At 36.3% G+C, this 16,299-nt stretch overlaps 1 protein-coding gene and 1 long non-coding RNA gene across 2 annotated transcripts; both read right to left on the bottom strand.

The window, feature by feature from the left end:
- Nucleotides 1-585: 585 nt before the first annotated feature.
- On the bottom strand, nt 586-7,981 carry LOC126591294 (putative GTP diphosphokinase RSH1, chloroplastic). The gene is made up of 24 exons (XM_050256945.1): nt 7,570-7,981; nt 7,069-7,259; nt 6,408-6,587; nt 6,234-6,299; nt 6,044-6,136; nt 5,828-5,959; nt 5,596-5,697; nt 5,436-5,513; nt 5,283-5,354; nt 4,676-4,783; nt 4,409-4,506; nt 4,036-4,096; nt 3,868-3,930; nt 3,676-3,732; nt 3,482-3,583; nt 3,179-3,337; nt 2,930-3,061; nt 2,720-2,806; nt 2,547-2,618; nt 2,241-2,327; nt 1,710-2,154; nt 1,303-1,364; nt 1,147-1,215; nt 586-1,030 (listed from the first exon to the last, which is right to left on the bottom strand). Exons 1-24 carry the CDS (start codon nt 7,592-7,594, stop codon nt 926-928), a joined length of 2,646 nt encoding a protein of 881 aa, XP_050112902.1. The 5' UTR covers nt 7,595-7,981; the 3' UTR covers nt 586-925.
- Nucleotides 7,982-14,619: 6,638 nt separating this feature from the next.
- Nucleotides 14,620-16,277, bottom strand: LOC126591302 (uncharacterized). Its single transcript, XR_007612331.1, has 3 exons — nt 16,224-16,277; nt 15,856-15,999; nt 14,620-15,011 (listed from the first exon to the last, which is right to left on the bottom strand). It is a non-coding gene; the product is annotated as an uncharacterized LOC126591302 (long non-coding RNA).
- Between the last annotated feature and the right edge of the window lie 22 nt (nt 16,278-16,299).

Genomic DNA, 16,299 nt, shown 5'->3' on the forward strand with positions numbered 1-16,299 from the left:
TGAGTTGAGTAGGAAATGCTTTCTGTACACCTTGCTTATTTTTGTCCGTTCATAATTCTTCGATATATTCAATTTAAAGAAAAAAAATAAACAAAATGGTGCAAAGAGAGAAAAGGGGCATGAGAAAATAGATTTGAGATCCACTCCGGATAACGCAGATCAAGAAATCGGTCCACTCAATTTCAATTCTACGACCCCTTTTAGTCCATCCAACTAGCCCACTTCACAAAAATTCAAAAATTTGAACAGCCTAGATCTCTCTCTTGATCAGTTAAGCTCTCTCTTGAACAGTTCAGAACTCTCAATCTATGAGCTTCGGACGCAAAGATCCTTAGTGGATCTCATTCTTGAGAAAATAACTTCTCACAAAGACCGTAATTTGTATTCTACTATTCCGGCAATCCTAAAATCAGGATAACGTCAAAACTGTTACTGACACTCCAAAAAAATATTGTACTCGAAATTTCTCCCCCGAGTTCATAAGAGAGCCGCGCGGAGCAGTTCCCTTTCAACTACGAATTATACCAAAAAAAGGAAAATCCAGCACTTCGCAACATAGGAAGACGTAATGATACAATTAAAGGATCACAGAAAAGAACATGTATTGCAAGTTTCGTACAACCCTGTGTGTAGCTTTCTTCACAGTTTCTCTCCTCACAATTTTCTTTACAAAGTGTATTAACACTACTAAGCCTACGTATCACTCCTTTTCCTATATACACCGCCCTGAATTTTGACCTCGATCGTTCTTATTCTTGCCAGCTTATTTGGCCAAGAGTGTCCAACAAATAGATCGAAACTGCGGAGCTGATTACACGAAAATCTCTTATTAAACACGACGCAATCTCAGATTTCTTTAGGCAAAACTTGATACCCACGACTGCAACGACCGAGTGGATTGAGCGTTAATGGCTCCATGAATGGCTCAGCATTCAAGATATTGCAGATTATCCTTTGAGCTTGGTACGCTGCAACCTGTAGACCACCCCAAGACACCTAGAATTATATCGATGCTTGAGCATGCAATAACCTGAGAGGGGAGAGGGGAGAGGGGAGAGGGGAGAGGGGAGAAAATCGCACATTAGCACAAAAAGAATCACTAAGTGATAAAATACGGGGTTCAGAGATGGATGTCAGAGACATTACCAAACTTTCCGCATTTCCTTCAATGTGAAATAACATGACCGCCATTCTCCTTTCCCCGTCAATCTCAGCCTGGTCATTGATGGTAAGGGTGTTAAAGAAATACAAGAGAGCGCATCAATATAAAAAAGCAAATAGCTGCCAGCTCCAACCACTCACCACACAAGAACAAATAGTAATGCCTGCAGCTGCCAATGCTGTTGTAACCTCAGCCATCATACCTGAAATTATTGTTTTAAAGTTAAAACAGGTCTAGAGTGATGCAGACGACGTCTTAATCCATCAACTGAAACTAATAAGACTACATGCTACTGCTTGACTCAACCTATGAAGGTAAAGTAGAAGAATAAAATTTGTCCCGGGAATCCTTGTAAATCATTACTAAAGTAAATCAAGTAGAATGAAAAGAGTATAGGGTAGTAAAAAAGAAATCTCCACTGAGATTCTCAAGAACAAAAATAAATCAGAAGTGCCCGATCTCAACTAGAAGCAAATGCATCACTAATGTTTTTAATCTCAAGACAGAACAAAGGGAAATCTATCAATGATTCATTAAAAAAGCTAACCTTTTCGATCTACAGAAACCACGCAGAACCATTGTATGGAGTGCCCTTCAATACTATGCCAAGAGGCAACCTTGCTGGCCTGCCAACTTTCTAAACTGGGCAAGGCTTCCTTGCACATTGGAATGTTAGCTTGCAACATTCTGGCAACACCATTCCCTTGTGACAACGACTCCCCTGCAGCCTTTAAACTTACATGCTGAACATTCTTGTTGTGCTTCCCATTCACCTTGGGAGCCAAGGCGCTTCCATTTGTAATTTGAAAGGGATCTATAGAACTTCGTTCTGGCACTGAAATACCCTTCATTTTTTCCCATAAAGGTTTGTATCCTTTGGAGGTACTTGGGAGCTCTTGTGCTTCGATCTGTTCTTCAGAATCAGCAATGAAGTCATGTACTTTATCGGCTGTTATTTCAGCAACAGACAGGGCTGCTTGCTCCCTTAAGAACTACAGTCCCAATAAAATGTTTATTATTAGAGCAAGGCAAAATAGGACAAACAAAAATAAATGATCTTCCAACCAACAAGGCATACTTTCATAATTTTGTGTCTGGCACTACGTGTTTTTGCATGTTGCAACCACTGTTTATGCCTCTGAAAAGCTGATTTTCCGGTAAGTGACTGGAGAAAAAAGAAAAGAAAATTATGATCCCTAAATGTACAAGCATATGATAACAGAATGCTGAACATGTCATATTAACTCCTCTAGATGTCCGTATAAATGAGCAATCCATACAATTTTATCATATAACGCGAGTGTGTGTGTGTACGTTAAGGTTCTGTACATTTTATTGGACACGTTTAAAGAAAGGAAATACAAGATGGATGGCAAATACTGACATTATAAGTGATTATCTCCACAACTTCTGCATTTACAAGTACATGCATTGGAGAAACAAGATTTCCATTGACCTGCACCAAAATGAAGTCATCGTAGTTTTAATTCCATACAATGAAAGCATAAATTTAGAATTGAAAAAGAATAGAAGATCAGTCCAATGTAAGCAAATTACCTTTGCTGCTACCATTTTGTTGCCAACTTCAGTGTGTATCATGTATGCATAGTCAATAACAGTTGCCCCTTTCGGAAGATTTTTTATCTGCATATCATAAAGATATCTATCAATACAATAAAGCAAACTTATTTAGCGTGTGAAAATTTATGTTTTTTCTTACCCAATTAATAATAACAATCTCAGTCATGAAGCAATCCAAATTCTTACCTCTCCCCTGGGAGTAAAGACAAACACACGACTGCCTAATAGATCTCTAGTGATAGTTTCAACAAATTCTCTAGAGCTCATGTTGCCAACAAATTCTTCTTGCCATTCTCTAATTGCATTGAGCCAGCCAATCTGGAAGAAACAAGAGACTTCATCCATGAAATTAGCAGACATGAAAGGAGTTTATGGAGAAATCCCCACGAGGACTAAGAATGAAACATAAATTAGCAATGAATACAGGTACAATACCCTGAGTGCAATGTTTGCATTGTTAAGGCAAACAGTCTTCCCTCTTGAACTTCTACCATTAGGGAGACTACGCCCAACTAAACCGGTAACAGATCCTCTCCCACTATAATGAGAAGCAATTCCTCTCTGAGCTATCAGATCCATCTCTTCTGTTCTTATCTGCCAAAACAGAAAGCCCGTGATGTAAATTAATACCTCCTAAAAGATTACCAATCGATACAGGAGAGACTTCAACTCTGCATAAACCTTATTATCAACTTTGGGAAAATATGAGCATGCTAAAAAATGAAGACGAGATTGTACCTGCACTTCTAGACGCAAAATGCTCTCATACAAGAAAGGAATTACAGTTGTATGGAGACTTTGATAGCCATTAGGTTTTGGAGTGGCAATATAGTCTTTCATCTGTCAGAACAGATAAACACGTATTTTTAAATTTACAAATAACTTATACTGCTTAAGCTGAATCATGTAAGAGTAATCGAAGAAATACTCACCGTTCGAGGAATAGGGGTCCAGATTCCATGAACCAACCCTAGGACATGGTAGCAGATCTGAAGGGAAAACAACAGAGGGAAAGCTCAACGACATACTAAGGGAAAACAACAGAGGGAAAGCTCAATGACATACGAAGTACAGACTACAGAGTCAGTAAAGAATTCCCTATCTTGGCATGAGCAAGGATATACCTGTTGTGGGGTGCACAAAGGTCCAGCTCCAAGGGATGGCTTTGGTTTGATTACAATTCGAAGCTGGTAAAAACGAACATAAGCTATAATTCAATGAAGAAATATGAATCATCATGAAATGTCCTCAACAAAAGTTCCAAGTTAGTTGAAGCAAATATGAGAACAAACCTGTGCAATTTGATTGATCTCGTTAACTGAACTTTTACATTTGAGCGCAGCCTTATAGATACTGCAAACAAACATCAAGAACAGTCTATTTTAGCCCGAAAAATAATCCTCAAGAAACTGACTGCTGAAATATGAAGCAGAAATTATGATTTCTCAGACAGAATGACACACTGAGATTGAATGTAACATCTCATTACAAGGATTACAAGAGTAATAGGTCATGTTCCATGCCGCTTTAAGATCTCTTTGGACAATGTCGTTGTATTTCATGTACCAGATAACACAGCAGTACTTAAATCAAATAATAAAGTCAGAGAGAATAATGCGGCCACAAAAACGAATGAGAAAATGGTAGTAGGACTTATGATCTGACCTGTATGGTTCCTTACACACAGCATGAACTTCAGTTTTCACAGTCATAAGTTCTAAGAACTCATCATCCTCGATCCTCTTCATCAAAATTTTATTTGCCTAGCACAAAGAACTAAGGTTTGATGAGCAAACATCACTGATAACACAGTGACGAGAAATTAAAACTGAGAGCCTCTACTTTATTTGCATGCCAAAACAATAACCATACAATTGACAATGTCCCCTGAGCATTTTGTAGACTCTGTTGTTTAACAAATTAACGCATTACCTCCACAAGTTCTTTCTCATGCTCTTTGTAGAGGCCTGCAACTCTTCTTTTGATCTTAGCATAATCTTCAGCATTTGTGTACATGAAGGAAAGGTTTTCGAGTTCCAACTGCAATATGGAATATGCGTGCATTCAGAATACAAATTAACCAAAGCATAACATATGAAAATGAGATAAGATAGAAAACTTTAACGTTATAATTATATCAGCCATCAAAAACTTGAAATTCAGCTGTGAAACCCTCGCCCCAATACAAGAAAGAAACTCTTGTATCGCCTAAACTATATTCCTTAAGTCACAAGACTCACAACTCTAATAAATTGAAACTCTAGAGTTTGATGACTAGTTATCAATAACTACTTATTTAAGCAACAAGCGATCATAATCCAGGTCCACGGAATTAAGCTACATACAATGATAATTTTAGGTTCCAATGGTGAAATCAACAGTTGCAAAACTGGAATATTGAGAATTGAAAAGCATAAATTAGGTCGTACCCAGTGCACAAGGCTCCCGCTTTACGCAGGGTCTGGGAGAGGTGAATGTCGGCTAACCTTACCCCCATAAATGTGGAAAAATATTTTAAAGGAAAAAAAAAATGGTATACCTTGATTTGGTACATCCCAAGCAACTTTGCTAGAGGAGCAAAGACCTGCAATGTCTCTCGTGCAATGCTTGACTGGACACAACAAAATATCAAACCATATCAGGCATCAGCTAAATACAAATACCAATATAATTCAAAAAGACAACACAACACCTGCTTATGCGGAGGCATGTGTGAAAGAGTACGCATGTTATGGAGTCTGTCAGCTAATTTGACAATGATAACTCGGACCTGGGGCAACAACTATTTTAGTTTCCAACTGGTTTCAGCTATAACACATAACATTTGAAAGAACGATAACAAATAGATCTACCTCCTGTGTCATGGCTAGAAGCATCTGGCGAAGGTCATCTGCTTTTACATCTTGTACAGAATCCTCTTCACTCTTGCATTTCAATTTTCCCAGCTTCGACACCTAAACACAAGGAGACATTGAAGTGTGTGCAGGCCCAAATTAATTAGGAGGTTTGTGAAACATCACAGGAGCTATATAAAACATAAAAAGCACAAATGTTATTAGTACTAGACACATAAAGGGATGGAACCTTAGTTTCTCCTTCTACAATATGGCGAACAGTAGCACCAAACTCCTCCTCTATCCTTTCGAAAGTAACAACATTGGTATCCTCGACTGTATCATGTAGTAATCCAGATGCAATAGATTCCCAATCCAACTCCTACAACGACAGATATAGTCAACATCAATTGAATACTGTGATTAAAATCAAAATAAGGCCTATTTTTAATATTGCAAGACTCACAAGTTCTCCTAAAATTCGTGCAACTTCAACGGGATGAATGATGAAAGGCTCTCCACTGCGCCTTTTCTGACCATCATGGGCTTCAAAAGCCAGCTATATAACCAAAAACTAGTGTTATATATAATCACCAATCTGATACAATGGATTTTGAAGATAAAAACTAAGCTTTGTTGTTAGGTTTATATCTAACCTTAAAAGCATTATGGACAAGTTCCAGTTCCTCAGGTGAGAGGTATGAGATAGACGGCTTAAGATCCTGAGACAATCAGATTACAGACAACATAATTCAAACAATAAATTTCTGTCTGTAGAATAATAACTATTATTTTTGTTGATGCGTATTTGCAAATTAACCAAAATTTACCTCCCACAATGATTCAGGAGAAACCTCATCCAAGACATCCGAGCACAAAGATGAAGAACAGCGCAGATGCCATCTCTTACAACCAACATGAAGCAAACCGGATTTAAGCAGTCTTCCAAGAACAACAAAATCTGAAGCTTCGGCAGAATTCCAACCTCCTATGCTAGAGGACTGACATCTCTGTAGAGAGTACAACAGAAAATAGGTTCTATGATTGATAACTTGGAGCAACAGACCACTAACATCATAGTGTAGGAAGTTAATTTTTTTTATAAAAGAATTGCATAAAGTAAGGGTTTTTAAAAGAAGACCAGCAAGCACCTATACCAAGTAAGAATTCTGCTCCTAAACCTCAGCTCCACGCTTAAATTGTTTCTTTCCTTCATTCCCTTCACAAAGAAAATCTACTCTTACCCCCTATTCCCCAAACCCAATAGATTTTTATAAACAAAGTTAACCACTTTGCGATACTACGCTTACTAGGATCCCTACGTCGATATGCTGCACCAATTTATCTACTTCAAGACATGATAAAATTGAGTGCCGCCAAACAGCTACGCCAACAAGTAGCAAACTTGTACCCAAAATTACAAGATCTAATCATGGAACTTGGGTTTCAATCAGTGGCAGAGGGCAAATCCACATTACATAAAGAACTTACATGATTAATCCGGTTTCTTCTTCCATTTCGTCCATCCGGCAACCACGAACACTGAGGAGGATGAGCGGTGCTTGCAAGAAACCCCGTTAAGACTCTTGGAGCTTTCCAAGCACAGGAGAGCACGCTACAGTCATTTCTCCCACTTGCGTCCCCTTTCGATAGCTTACACACATTCACGCATTCTAAAGAAACTACAACAATTCACACACAAAATCAAAAGTGAAATCAGATAACCCAATTCTCTGTTTGGATGCTCAGAAAACCAGTAGAAAAAAAAAATCAAGAATCTCAGGTTTGCTTTCTTGCAATTCAAAACCAGTAGAAATAGTGAATTGAATCCCTCAACGAAAGTGAGACCGCCATGGCAGTGTCCATACACAAAGCTAAGCTAAGCTAGGAGGGTTTGCTTAAACCAGTCCAAATTAACAAAAAAAATGGAAAATTCACCAGTGTCCTACATTTTTTGACCAAGCAACGAAGAAGCTGACCAGATACACATACCTGACATGGAAGGAGCGGAAGCCATTTGTGACGGAAGAGAGCAATCTCATTGAATCGAACTGAGCATTAAACGACACCAGACGAAGCACGCAACGCAGAATACGAAGAAAGTGGGTTGGCAGCAGATGATTGACGCCACCAGAAAATTGAGCGCGCGCGTAATAAGACAGAGACGGTGGCTGTGCAGCTGAGAATCTGGGAGGTTCCGTCGAATCGGAGCGCCGTACTCGGTGTCCCCGAAACGTCCGTCTCGGACAAATAAGCGACGGACTGAAACTATGAATTCGGCCAACAGATAATTTAGAGAGAGAGAGAGAGAGAGAGAGAGAGAGAGAGAGAGAAGGGAGGCGAAGGGGAGAGAGAGAGAGGGTGATAGCGAGGAGATTGCTTGGCCGAGGCCACACAAATGCCGTTTGATAAAAGATATTTTTCGTTTATATTTTTTAGGTTTTTTATCTTAAATAGTTGTTAAAATGGACATAAATTCTCACTTTAATTTCAAATATTTAAAATCAATAGAAGTGATATCTGAAATTGTTTACCATCAATTATAGAAATCTCTGTTAAATTCAAGATATTTTTATCAAATCAACATCTCTATTAAATAGGTGGTTTCTTCAATTTAACAGAGATTTATCATAAAATGATCAAAATGATTAACAATGAATAATATCACATACCACTTTTATCAATTTTAAATCTTATGAACCAAAGAGATGATTTATGATAATCTTAAATATCATTTCGCTTAAAATGATATTTTTTTTTAAAGGAAACTTTAACGAAAAACTCCTGGTACTGTTTATTTTAACAAAAAATCATATTTTTACACTAAAAAGTCAATTCTGATACTATTCACTTTACTCTTTATTTTGTCATTATCGTTAAAACTTTTTTTTATTAGTTTTTCTTTTTTTTTAATTATGTTGAGGGGGATTTTTAGGGTGCCGGTTGGAGTAATTTGGACTTTTAAGCCATCATGGCCACACGATTGACACGTCGGAGAAAACGTCCATTTTTGTATCAAAGGTCATTCCGCGTTTTTGTATATTAATATGTGCCCTTTGACTTTTGTAGATTTGCTAATCTTCCCCAAGTAATGGGAAACTTCCCTTCTCACCAATTTTTTTTTCTCCCAAGATATTGTGTCATTGACTCATTGGTCTTTTCCGTGAAGCGAATTTCGTTGTGAGATTGTATCTTATCTCTACAGTTATTTACTTGATTTTTTGTTTTGAAAGCTACAGTTAAGTTGCTCATGAGTTTACTTGTAGTTCTTATCTTCCTCGTTGACAATAAAGCATGTTAAATAATAGGGTAAATTACATAGTAGCCCCTCAGTTTTGAGGTCTATTGCAATCTTATACAACATCTTTAAAACATTTCACTTTCATACCTCAAGTACTATTTTATTTCAATTTCATACAACCGTTAGATTTTCCATCCATGGATCTGTTAAATGCTGACGTGGCTGCCACATATATGACACGTGGCTGACAAATGTCTGCCACATATATGACACGTGGCTGCAAAATGTCTGCCACGTGGCAAATAAAATAATTTTTTAATTTTTTTTAAAAAACCTGAAATTGGAAGAAGAAAAAAAAAAAAAAAAAAAAGGGACCGAACCCAGAAGAAGGAGGAAGAAGAAGAAAGAGGAGGAGGAGGAGGAAGAAGAAAAAAAAAAGAGAAAGGGGTCCGAACCCATAAGAAGGAGGAAGAAGAAGAAAGAGGAGGAGGAGGAGGAAGAAGAAGAAGAAGAAGAAGAAGAAAAAAAAAAAAAAAAAAAAAAAAGGCACCGAACCCAGAAAAAGGAGGAAGAAGAAGAAGAGAAGAAGAAAGAGGAGGAGGATGAGGAAGAAGAAGAAGAAAAAAAAAAAAAAGGGACCGAACCCAGAAGAAGAAGAGAAGAAGAAAGAGGAGGGAGGAGAAAGAAGAAGAAGAAGAAAAAAAAGAAAAAAAAAGAAAGGGGTCCGAACCCAGAAGAAGGAGGAAGAAGAAGAAGGAGGAGGAGGAGGAGGAAGAAGAAGAAGAAGAGAAAAAAAAAAAAAAAAAGGGACCGAACCCAGAAAAAGAAGGAGGAAGAAGAAGAAGAGAAGAAGAAATAGGAGGAGGATGAGGAAGAAGAAGAAGAAGAAGAAAAAAAAAAAGGTCCGAACCTAGAAGAAGAAGAAAGAGAAAGAGAAGAAGAAGAAAGAGAAAAAAAAAAAAAGGACGGAACCCAGAAGAAGAAGAGAAGAAGAAAGAGGAGGAGGAGGAAGAAGAAGAAGAAGGAAAAAAAAAAAAAAAAGGGGTCCGAACCCAGAAGAAGAAGAAAGAGAAAGAGAAGAAGAAGAAAGAGAGAGAAAAAAAAACAGTGGCATATATGTTTTTTTTTTAATTAAAAAATTATTTTATTTATCACGTGGCAGACATTTGGCAGCCACGTGTCATATATGTGGCAGCCACGTCAGCATTTAACAGATCCATGGATGGAAAATCTAACGGTTGTATGAAATTGAAATAAAATAGTACTTGAGGTATGAAAGTGAAATGTTTTAAAGATGTTGTATAAGATTGCAATAGACCTCAAACCTGAGGGGCTACTATGTAATTTATCCTAAATAATAGTATCATATAATCTATTAATTGGTTAGTATTTATGTTTGAATTTTTTATGTTTTTTATGATTTAACATTCAGAATATAAAGTTTTGAAACACGACAGATACAATGAGGATTTTAAGATATTGTAAAAATCATTGATCACATTGAAAGTTACTTAGACCATCTCAAACTGAACGGTCCAGAGGGCCGAAAAACGCCCAAAATTCGTCTCTAACCTAGGGTTATGCCAGAGGGCTCGTGGGCCCCACGAAATCTGAAAGGGCCAAACGGCTGGGCCAGAAAACACATCAATCCTGTCGGATATAAGTAACCGACAGGAATTCTAGGCCAAAATTCAAATGCAACGGCTAGCTGACGTTAGCTAGCCCTTTTTTTTCACAGTTTTAATTTTTATGTTTTTTATTTTTACAAATTTTTTTTCCTATAAATTCATTTTTTAAATTCTATTTTTTTTCTATAACTTCTATTTCACAACATTTGTTTCATTTTTTTTTAATTCTATTTTTTTCCTATAACTTCTATTTTACAAAATTTGTTTCATATTTTTTTTAAGTTCTATTTTTTTTTTCCTATAACTTCCTAAGTCATTATACAACATTAAATTAAATTAAGTAACATGAAACAACATTAAACAATATAAAACAACATTAAATAACATTAACCAACATAAAAAAAATTTAACAACATGAAACTTAAACAACATTTTTAATAAATTATGTTTAGCTATATGACCCTTTGGCCCTCGGTTGGAGATAGAGACAACTATGGCCATGTACTATTCATTAAAATATTAATATATTGGATGATCAGAGAGCTAAAACAAGTCATCCGGCCCTCGTTCGGTTGGAGATGGTCTTAAGAGCATCGCCCATACAATGAGAATGGAAACATTGTGTTGATGGCCTAGTTTGAATTTGACTATAAGCTTGATTCCCATTTTGTTTCTTTACCTCTCTTTTATCATGTCTTATGTTGTTGTGTTTTACTATCTTTATTTCGTTTGTTTTGTTGCTTAACTTAATCATTTATTACATTTAACTGTTTGAGTTATAAGCCATTGTATTGTGTTTTCGTCAAGAATTAATCATATATAGTATACTAATATGGAGATGGATTGTCTGCCCTCCCCATCTCATGTCATTCTCATCCCCTTCTATTTTCTGTGGTTATGGTTAAGCCACGTTAACATTTTATATTGATTTTGTTTATAGAAATAATAAGACAAAAAGCAATGAGAATATAAAATGTTGACATGACTTAACCGTGACCACATAAATAAGAGGTGATGGGAAAGGCATGAGATGGGAGGGCAAACAATCCATCTCCTGCTAATATTGTTGCATATGTATGGCTTGTCGTTTTTGTAGTTTATTATGGAGAATTATGCTATTGTCTAATTTCTTTTAACGTCGTTGCTTGTCTTTTAATCATATATAGTATACTAATATTGCCGCACACGATTGACACGTCGGAGAAAAAGTCCATTTTTGTATCAAAGGTCATTCCGCGTTTTTATATATTAATATGTGCCCTTTGACTTTTGTAGATTTGCCAATCTTCCCCAAGTAATGAGAAACTTCCCTTCTCACCAATTTTTTTTTCTCTCAAGATATTGTGTCATTGACTTATTTCCGTGAAGCGAATTTCGTTGTGAATTTCGTTGTGATATTGTATCTTATCTCTATAGTTATCCACTTGATTTTCTGTTTTGACAGCTACAGTTAGGTTGTTCACGAGTTTATTTGTTGTTCTTATCTTCCTCGTTGAAAATAAAGCAAGTTAAATAATAGTATCATATAATCTATTAATTAGTTAGTATTTATGTTTCAATTTTTTTATGTTTTTTTATGATTTCACACTCTAAATATAATGCTTTGAAACACGACGGATACAATGAGGATTTTAAGATATTGTAAAAATCATTGATCACACTGAAAGTTACTTAAGAGCACCGCCCATACAATGAGAATGGAAACATTGTGTTGATGGCCTAGTTTGAATTTTACTATGAGCTGGATTCCCATTTTGTTTCTTTACCTCTCTTTTATCATGTTTTATGTTATCGTGTTTTACTTTCTTTCTTTCGTTTGTTTGTTTCCTTAACTGAATCATTTACATTTAACAGTTTGAGTTATAAGCCATTGTATTGTGTTTTCATCGAGAATTTATCATATAGAGTATACTAATATTGTCACATATGTATGGCTTGTTATTTTTGTACTTTATTCTGGAGAATTATGCTATTATTTGATTTCTTTCAACATCGTTGCTTGTACTTTAAACTTCTTCGTAAGGCGATAAACTTTGCAATTTCTTTACGTTCCTACATAACTAGGGAGTGGATCCAACAAACCAACGGTGGAGCTTCTTCCTCTGCCAACTCTTTTAATTGTATTTGGTTTAAGATTTGGAAAGCATAGATCCCTTTGAAAGTAAAAGTAGGAAGGTAGATGCTATGTCACAACATTATTGTTGAGAGTTGTCCTACATTGGTGATGGACAAGGTTTGCTATGTGCTTATATGGTCTTGAGCTACTCCTCATATTGCCAATTGATTTTATGGTGAAATCTTAATTTCATCATGGTATCAGAGCGGGTTGTCCTCGTGTGAAGCCAAACGGCCACATGCGCTCCAAGTCACCCGGTTGTTGTCCACATGTAGGCTTGAAAATCCGCTACACGTGCGAGGGCGTGTTGAGAGTTGTCCCACATTGGTGAGGGACAAGGTTTGCTATGTGCTTATATGGTCTTTGACTACTCCCCATATTGTCAATTGGTTTTATGGTAGAACCTCAATTTCATCATTTATCCCCACAAGATCCAATTTCCGAAAACGTCGTATTGAGGTTGATCCTTCGTCTCAAATGAGGAGACCACTGCTCATCTCTTGAAAGAATGGCACTATGCTAAATGTGCTTGGTTATCCTCTCCTTTTGGTGTCCACCCAAGCTTTGCAACATTATTGTCAATGAGAGATTGGGTAAAGGAGATTTCAGAGCATGCCCCAACCCAGTTTGATGGTTTTATGATGATTTGTTTGGCAACACCTTCACCCAGAAATGGACAGCGGTGCCCTCTGGCTGCCTAAAGTGCATGGAACTTTGAGTGAAATGTTGGTAGGGATTTGCGTTTCCTCTAGATTTTTGTGGAAGCTGCATGTAAGAGCTTTCAAGATGTCCTCTCACCTTTGTAGGCAGAGGCCCTAGCTCTTCGACAAAGTGTGGCAATGGCGGCAATAAGGGGTTTTCAACGACTTGATATTGAATGCGACTCACTTCAAATTTCGGTAACTAGGGACCCGTCACCAAATTGGTCTAGAATTTGGCCAACTTGTTGAGGACACCAAGGCCTACGTCCCTACAATCATTGAAGTTACTCTTATCCACATTCACGGACATGCTAACGGTAAGGCACACCGCCTAGCTGACTATAGTTTGTATATTGAAAATCCTTATTAATGGTATGTGAATCCTCCCACTCCAATTGTAAAGTGTTTGGTGGAGGAATCTAATCTCTTGTAACATTTTCTCTTTCATTGACAAAATCCTATTGTTCCCTTAAAAAAAAAACTATTAGCAGATTAATTAAAATAAGAAAATGGAAGAAAAAACCATCCATTTGAATAGTGCAAGTCTTCAAGGATAAAATAAGAAGATTCCATGATTCCATCTTACAATTAAGAAGACGGAAAAAGGTCTCTGACTCTCAGGCCTTTTCTTTTCAGCTTTAGTTTGGCTGCTTTGGAGTCAGAATATACCTTCGTCCAGATTAAGCATCTGTTGTCTTATGTTAATGGGATTTAAACTAAGACATTAAAGTGGTTGGTTGTATAAAAAATAAATAATAGATTCATCGTCACTTTTTATTTAGGTCAAAATTAACCATGTTCTAAGTATTCAAGGTAATAGGGCAATTTCCACCCCAACGGGCCATAATAATTCACCTTGAAAGCACAAATTAATATGAAATATGTCTAATCGATATGTTTTTATAAATAACTTGGAAATTAGTTTATCATCTTTGTGTGGTTGAAACTTCGACTAATTGCCACAATGAATAGACCAAATATTGCTGGCTTTTCAAGTTGCCTCGTGAATTTGTATACATGTGTTGAAGCCAGTCCAAACATAAATTCGAAAAAGACCAGAAAATATATATAAATATAGAGATAATAGTAGCAATTGTCATTAATTTTAGCTCAATTGAATCTTTGGTTCCTGAATTTTTATTTCGTGAGTATCGAATCATTGATCTTGAACTTGTAATAATGTGGAGTAATAGTTATTTTGGGTAACTTTGTTTCCATCCATTTTTCGCCTCCTTAAACCCTTCACTTTGGATGAGATTTATAACGGAGTTAGTCAGAAAGATGATTGTTCCAAATGATAACAAATTCAACGACCAATACCCATAAAATTTTTGTTCAAAACCAAAGCTCCAATTGGGCAAAATTCAGGTACATTGCTTCAATTATATCCATAAAACATTACAAGATATATTATAGCTCGCTAACTTTCATTTGTTCCACCATTTTTTGATCTGTTTATTGCTGACCACTCTTTTAATACAAGACAATCTCACATACAAATTATTAATTTTTATTGAAAATATGGTCGATGAATAAGGTGCAAATGACATTAATAATTCTTGTTTTGATAGCATCCATCCTCGGGGTATTGCATGAATATATATAATATGCCAATACCAATTGAACTTGATTGAGTATCCACTGCAACAAAACTCTTATTCCTCCATCTTTTATGGAAGGTTATATACCGATGAAGACGATGATTGCATCACATTAAATTTTTTTTCCCCTTTAAGATAAGCTAGAATCTGAAATATAGAGAAGGGAAAAACACACCAATTATCAGCAATTAAACACGTTATAGAGAATGGTTGGATTCGTGGCACCTCTTCTTTTACATATTTTTTTACACATCTTTGTAGGGCTCACTTTGTAATGTATTTCAACGATAACATAAAAAAAAGTTGAGGTTCCACTATAAAACTAATTGACAATATGGGAAATAGATCAACTTACTCATAAGCCATGCAAGGTCCCTCCTCCCATCAATGTGGGATTCATTCTCAAACACGCTTTCAAACGTGTGGCGAATTTTCAAGCCTAACACATGAATAACACAAACGGGACGAATTTTCAAACCTAACACACGGATAACACAAACGGGATGACATGGAGCACGTGTAGCATTGAGCTTCACACATAGGATAACTTGCTCTTATACCATGAAGAAAGTTAGGATTTCACCATAAAACCAATTGGCAATATGGGAAGTAGCTCAACATGTTATAAGCCCTTGCAAGGTTTATCCTTTCACCAATGTGGGACTCTTTTTACTTTCACATTCTCACATCTTCTAGGTCTACCAAAAATCACCCAAATCGAAACCATATGACCATTGGATTAAGGGGGATTTCTTTATAGAATCGTGTTAGTGATTTTCCTAAACTACAAATGAATGTCTTAATATTTTTGGATATGTCTAATTTTTTTAAGGATGATTTATGAATGATGTTTTAAAAGATAGACGATTCGGCTTGTTGAAATATATTACAAAGTGGATCCCACATAAATATGTGTAAAAAATTGTGTTAAAAAATGCTGTTACGTATCTGTCCCTAGAGATATATAATATGTAGATATTTAATGAAATACCTCGCTCATGCATGGTCGCGAATCTGGACTCGTCTCTATGCACTGAGATGCAGTATACATAACTCTAAACATTTCATGTATGTCTGCGTCCCACTTTTCATCTAATAACTCGTGGAATGCTCCTTTCATCAACAATGGACGGGCCTATATATATAAGCCAAAGATCAATATTAAGTACTGACATGTAAAAACAAAGTCATCTCCGAATGGAGAAGAACTTTCATGCAATGAGATGTTACTATGATGATATTTTAAGTCAGTCACAATTTTATATGCGAAGTTAAAGCTCGTAACAATATATGAACAATTGACTTGAGATATTGATGCAAAGTATGCAGCCTATAAGGGAAATAGCTTAATTTACTAACCCATTCAATTAAAGTTTTGTCGTCCCGTGGCACAGATGTTTTGCAAAACAGCCTCAAAAGCAAGATTCCATAGGAG

The sequence above is a fragment of the Malus sylvestris genome, chromosome 11, assembly GCF_916048215.2.
Source record: "Malus sylvestris chromosome 11, drMalSylv7.2, whole genome shotgun sequence".
Taxonomy (NCBI): Eukaryota; Viridiplantae; Streptophyta; class Magnoliopsida; order Rosales; family Rosaceae; genus Malus; species Malus sylvestris.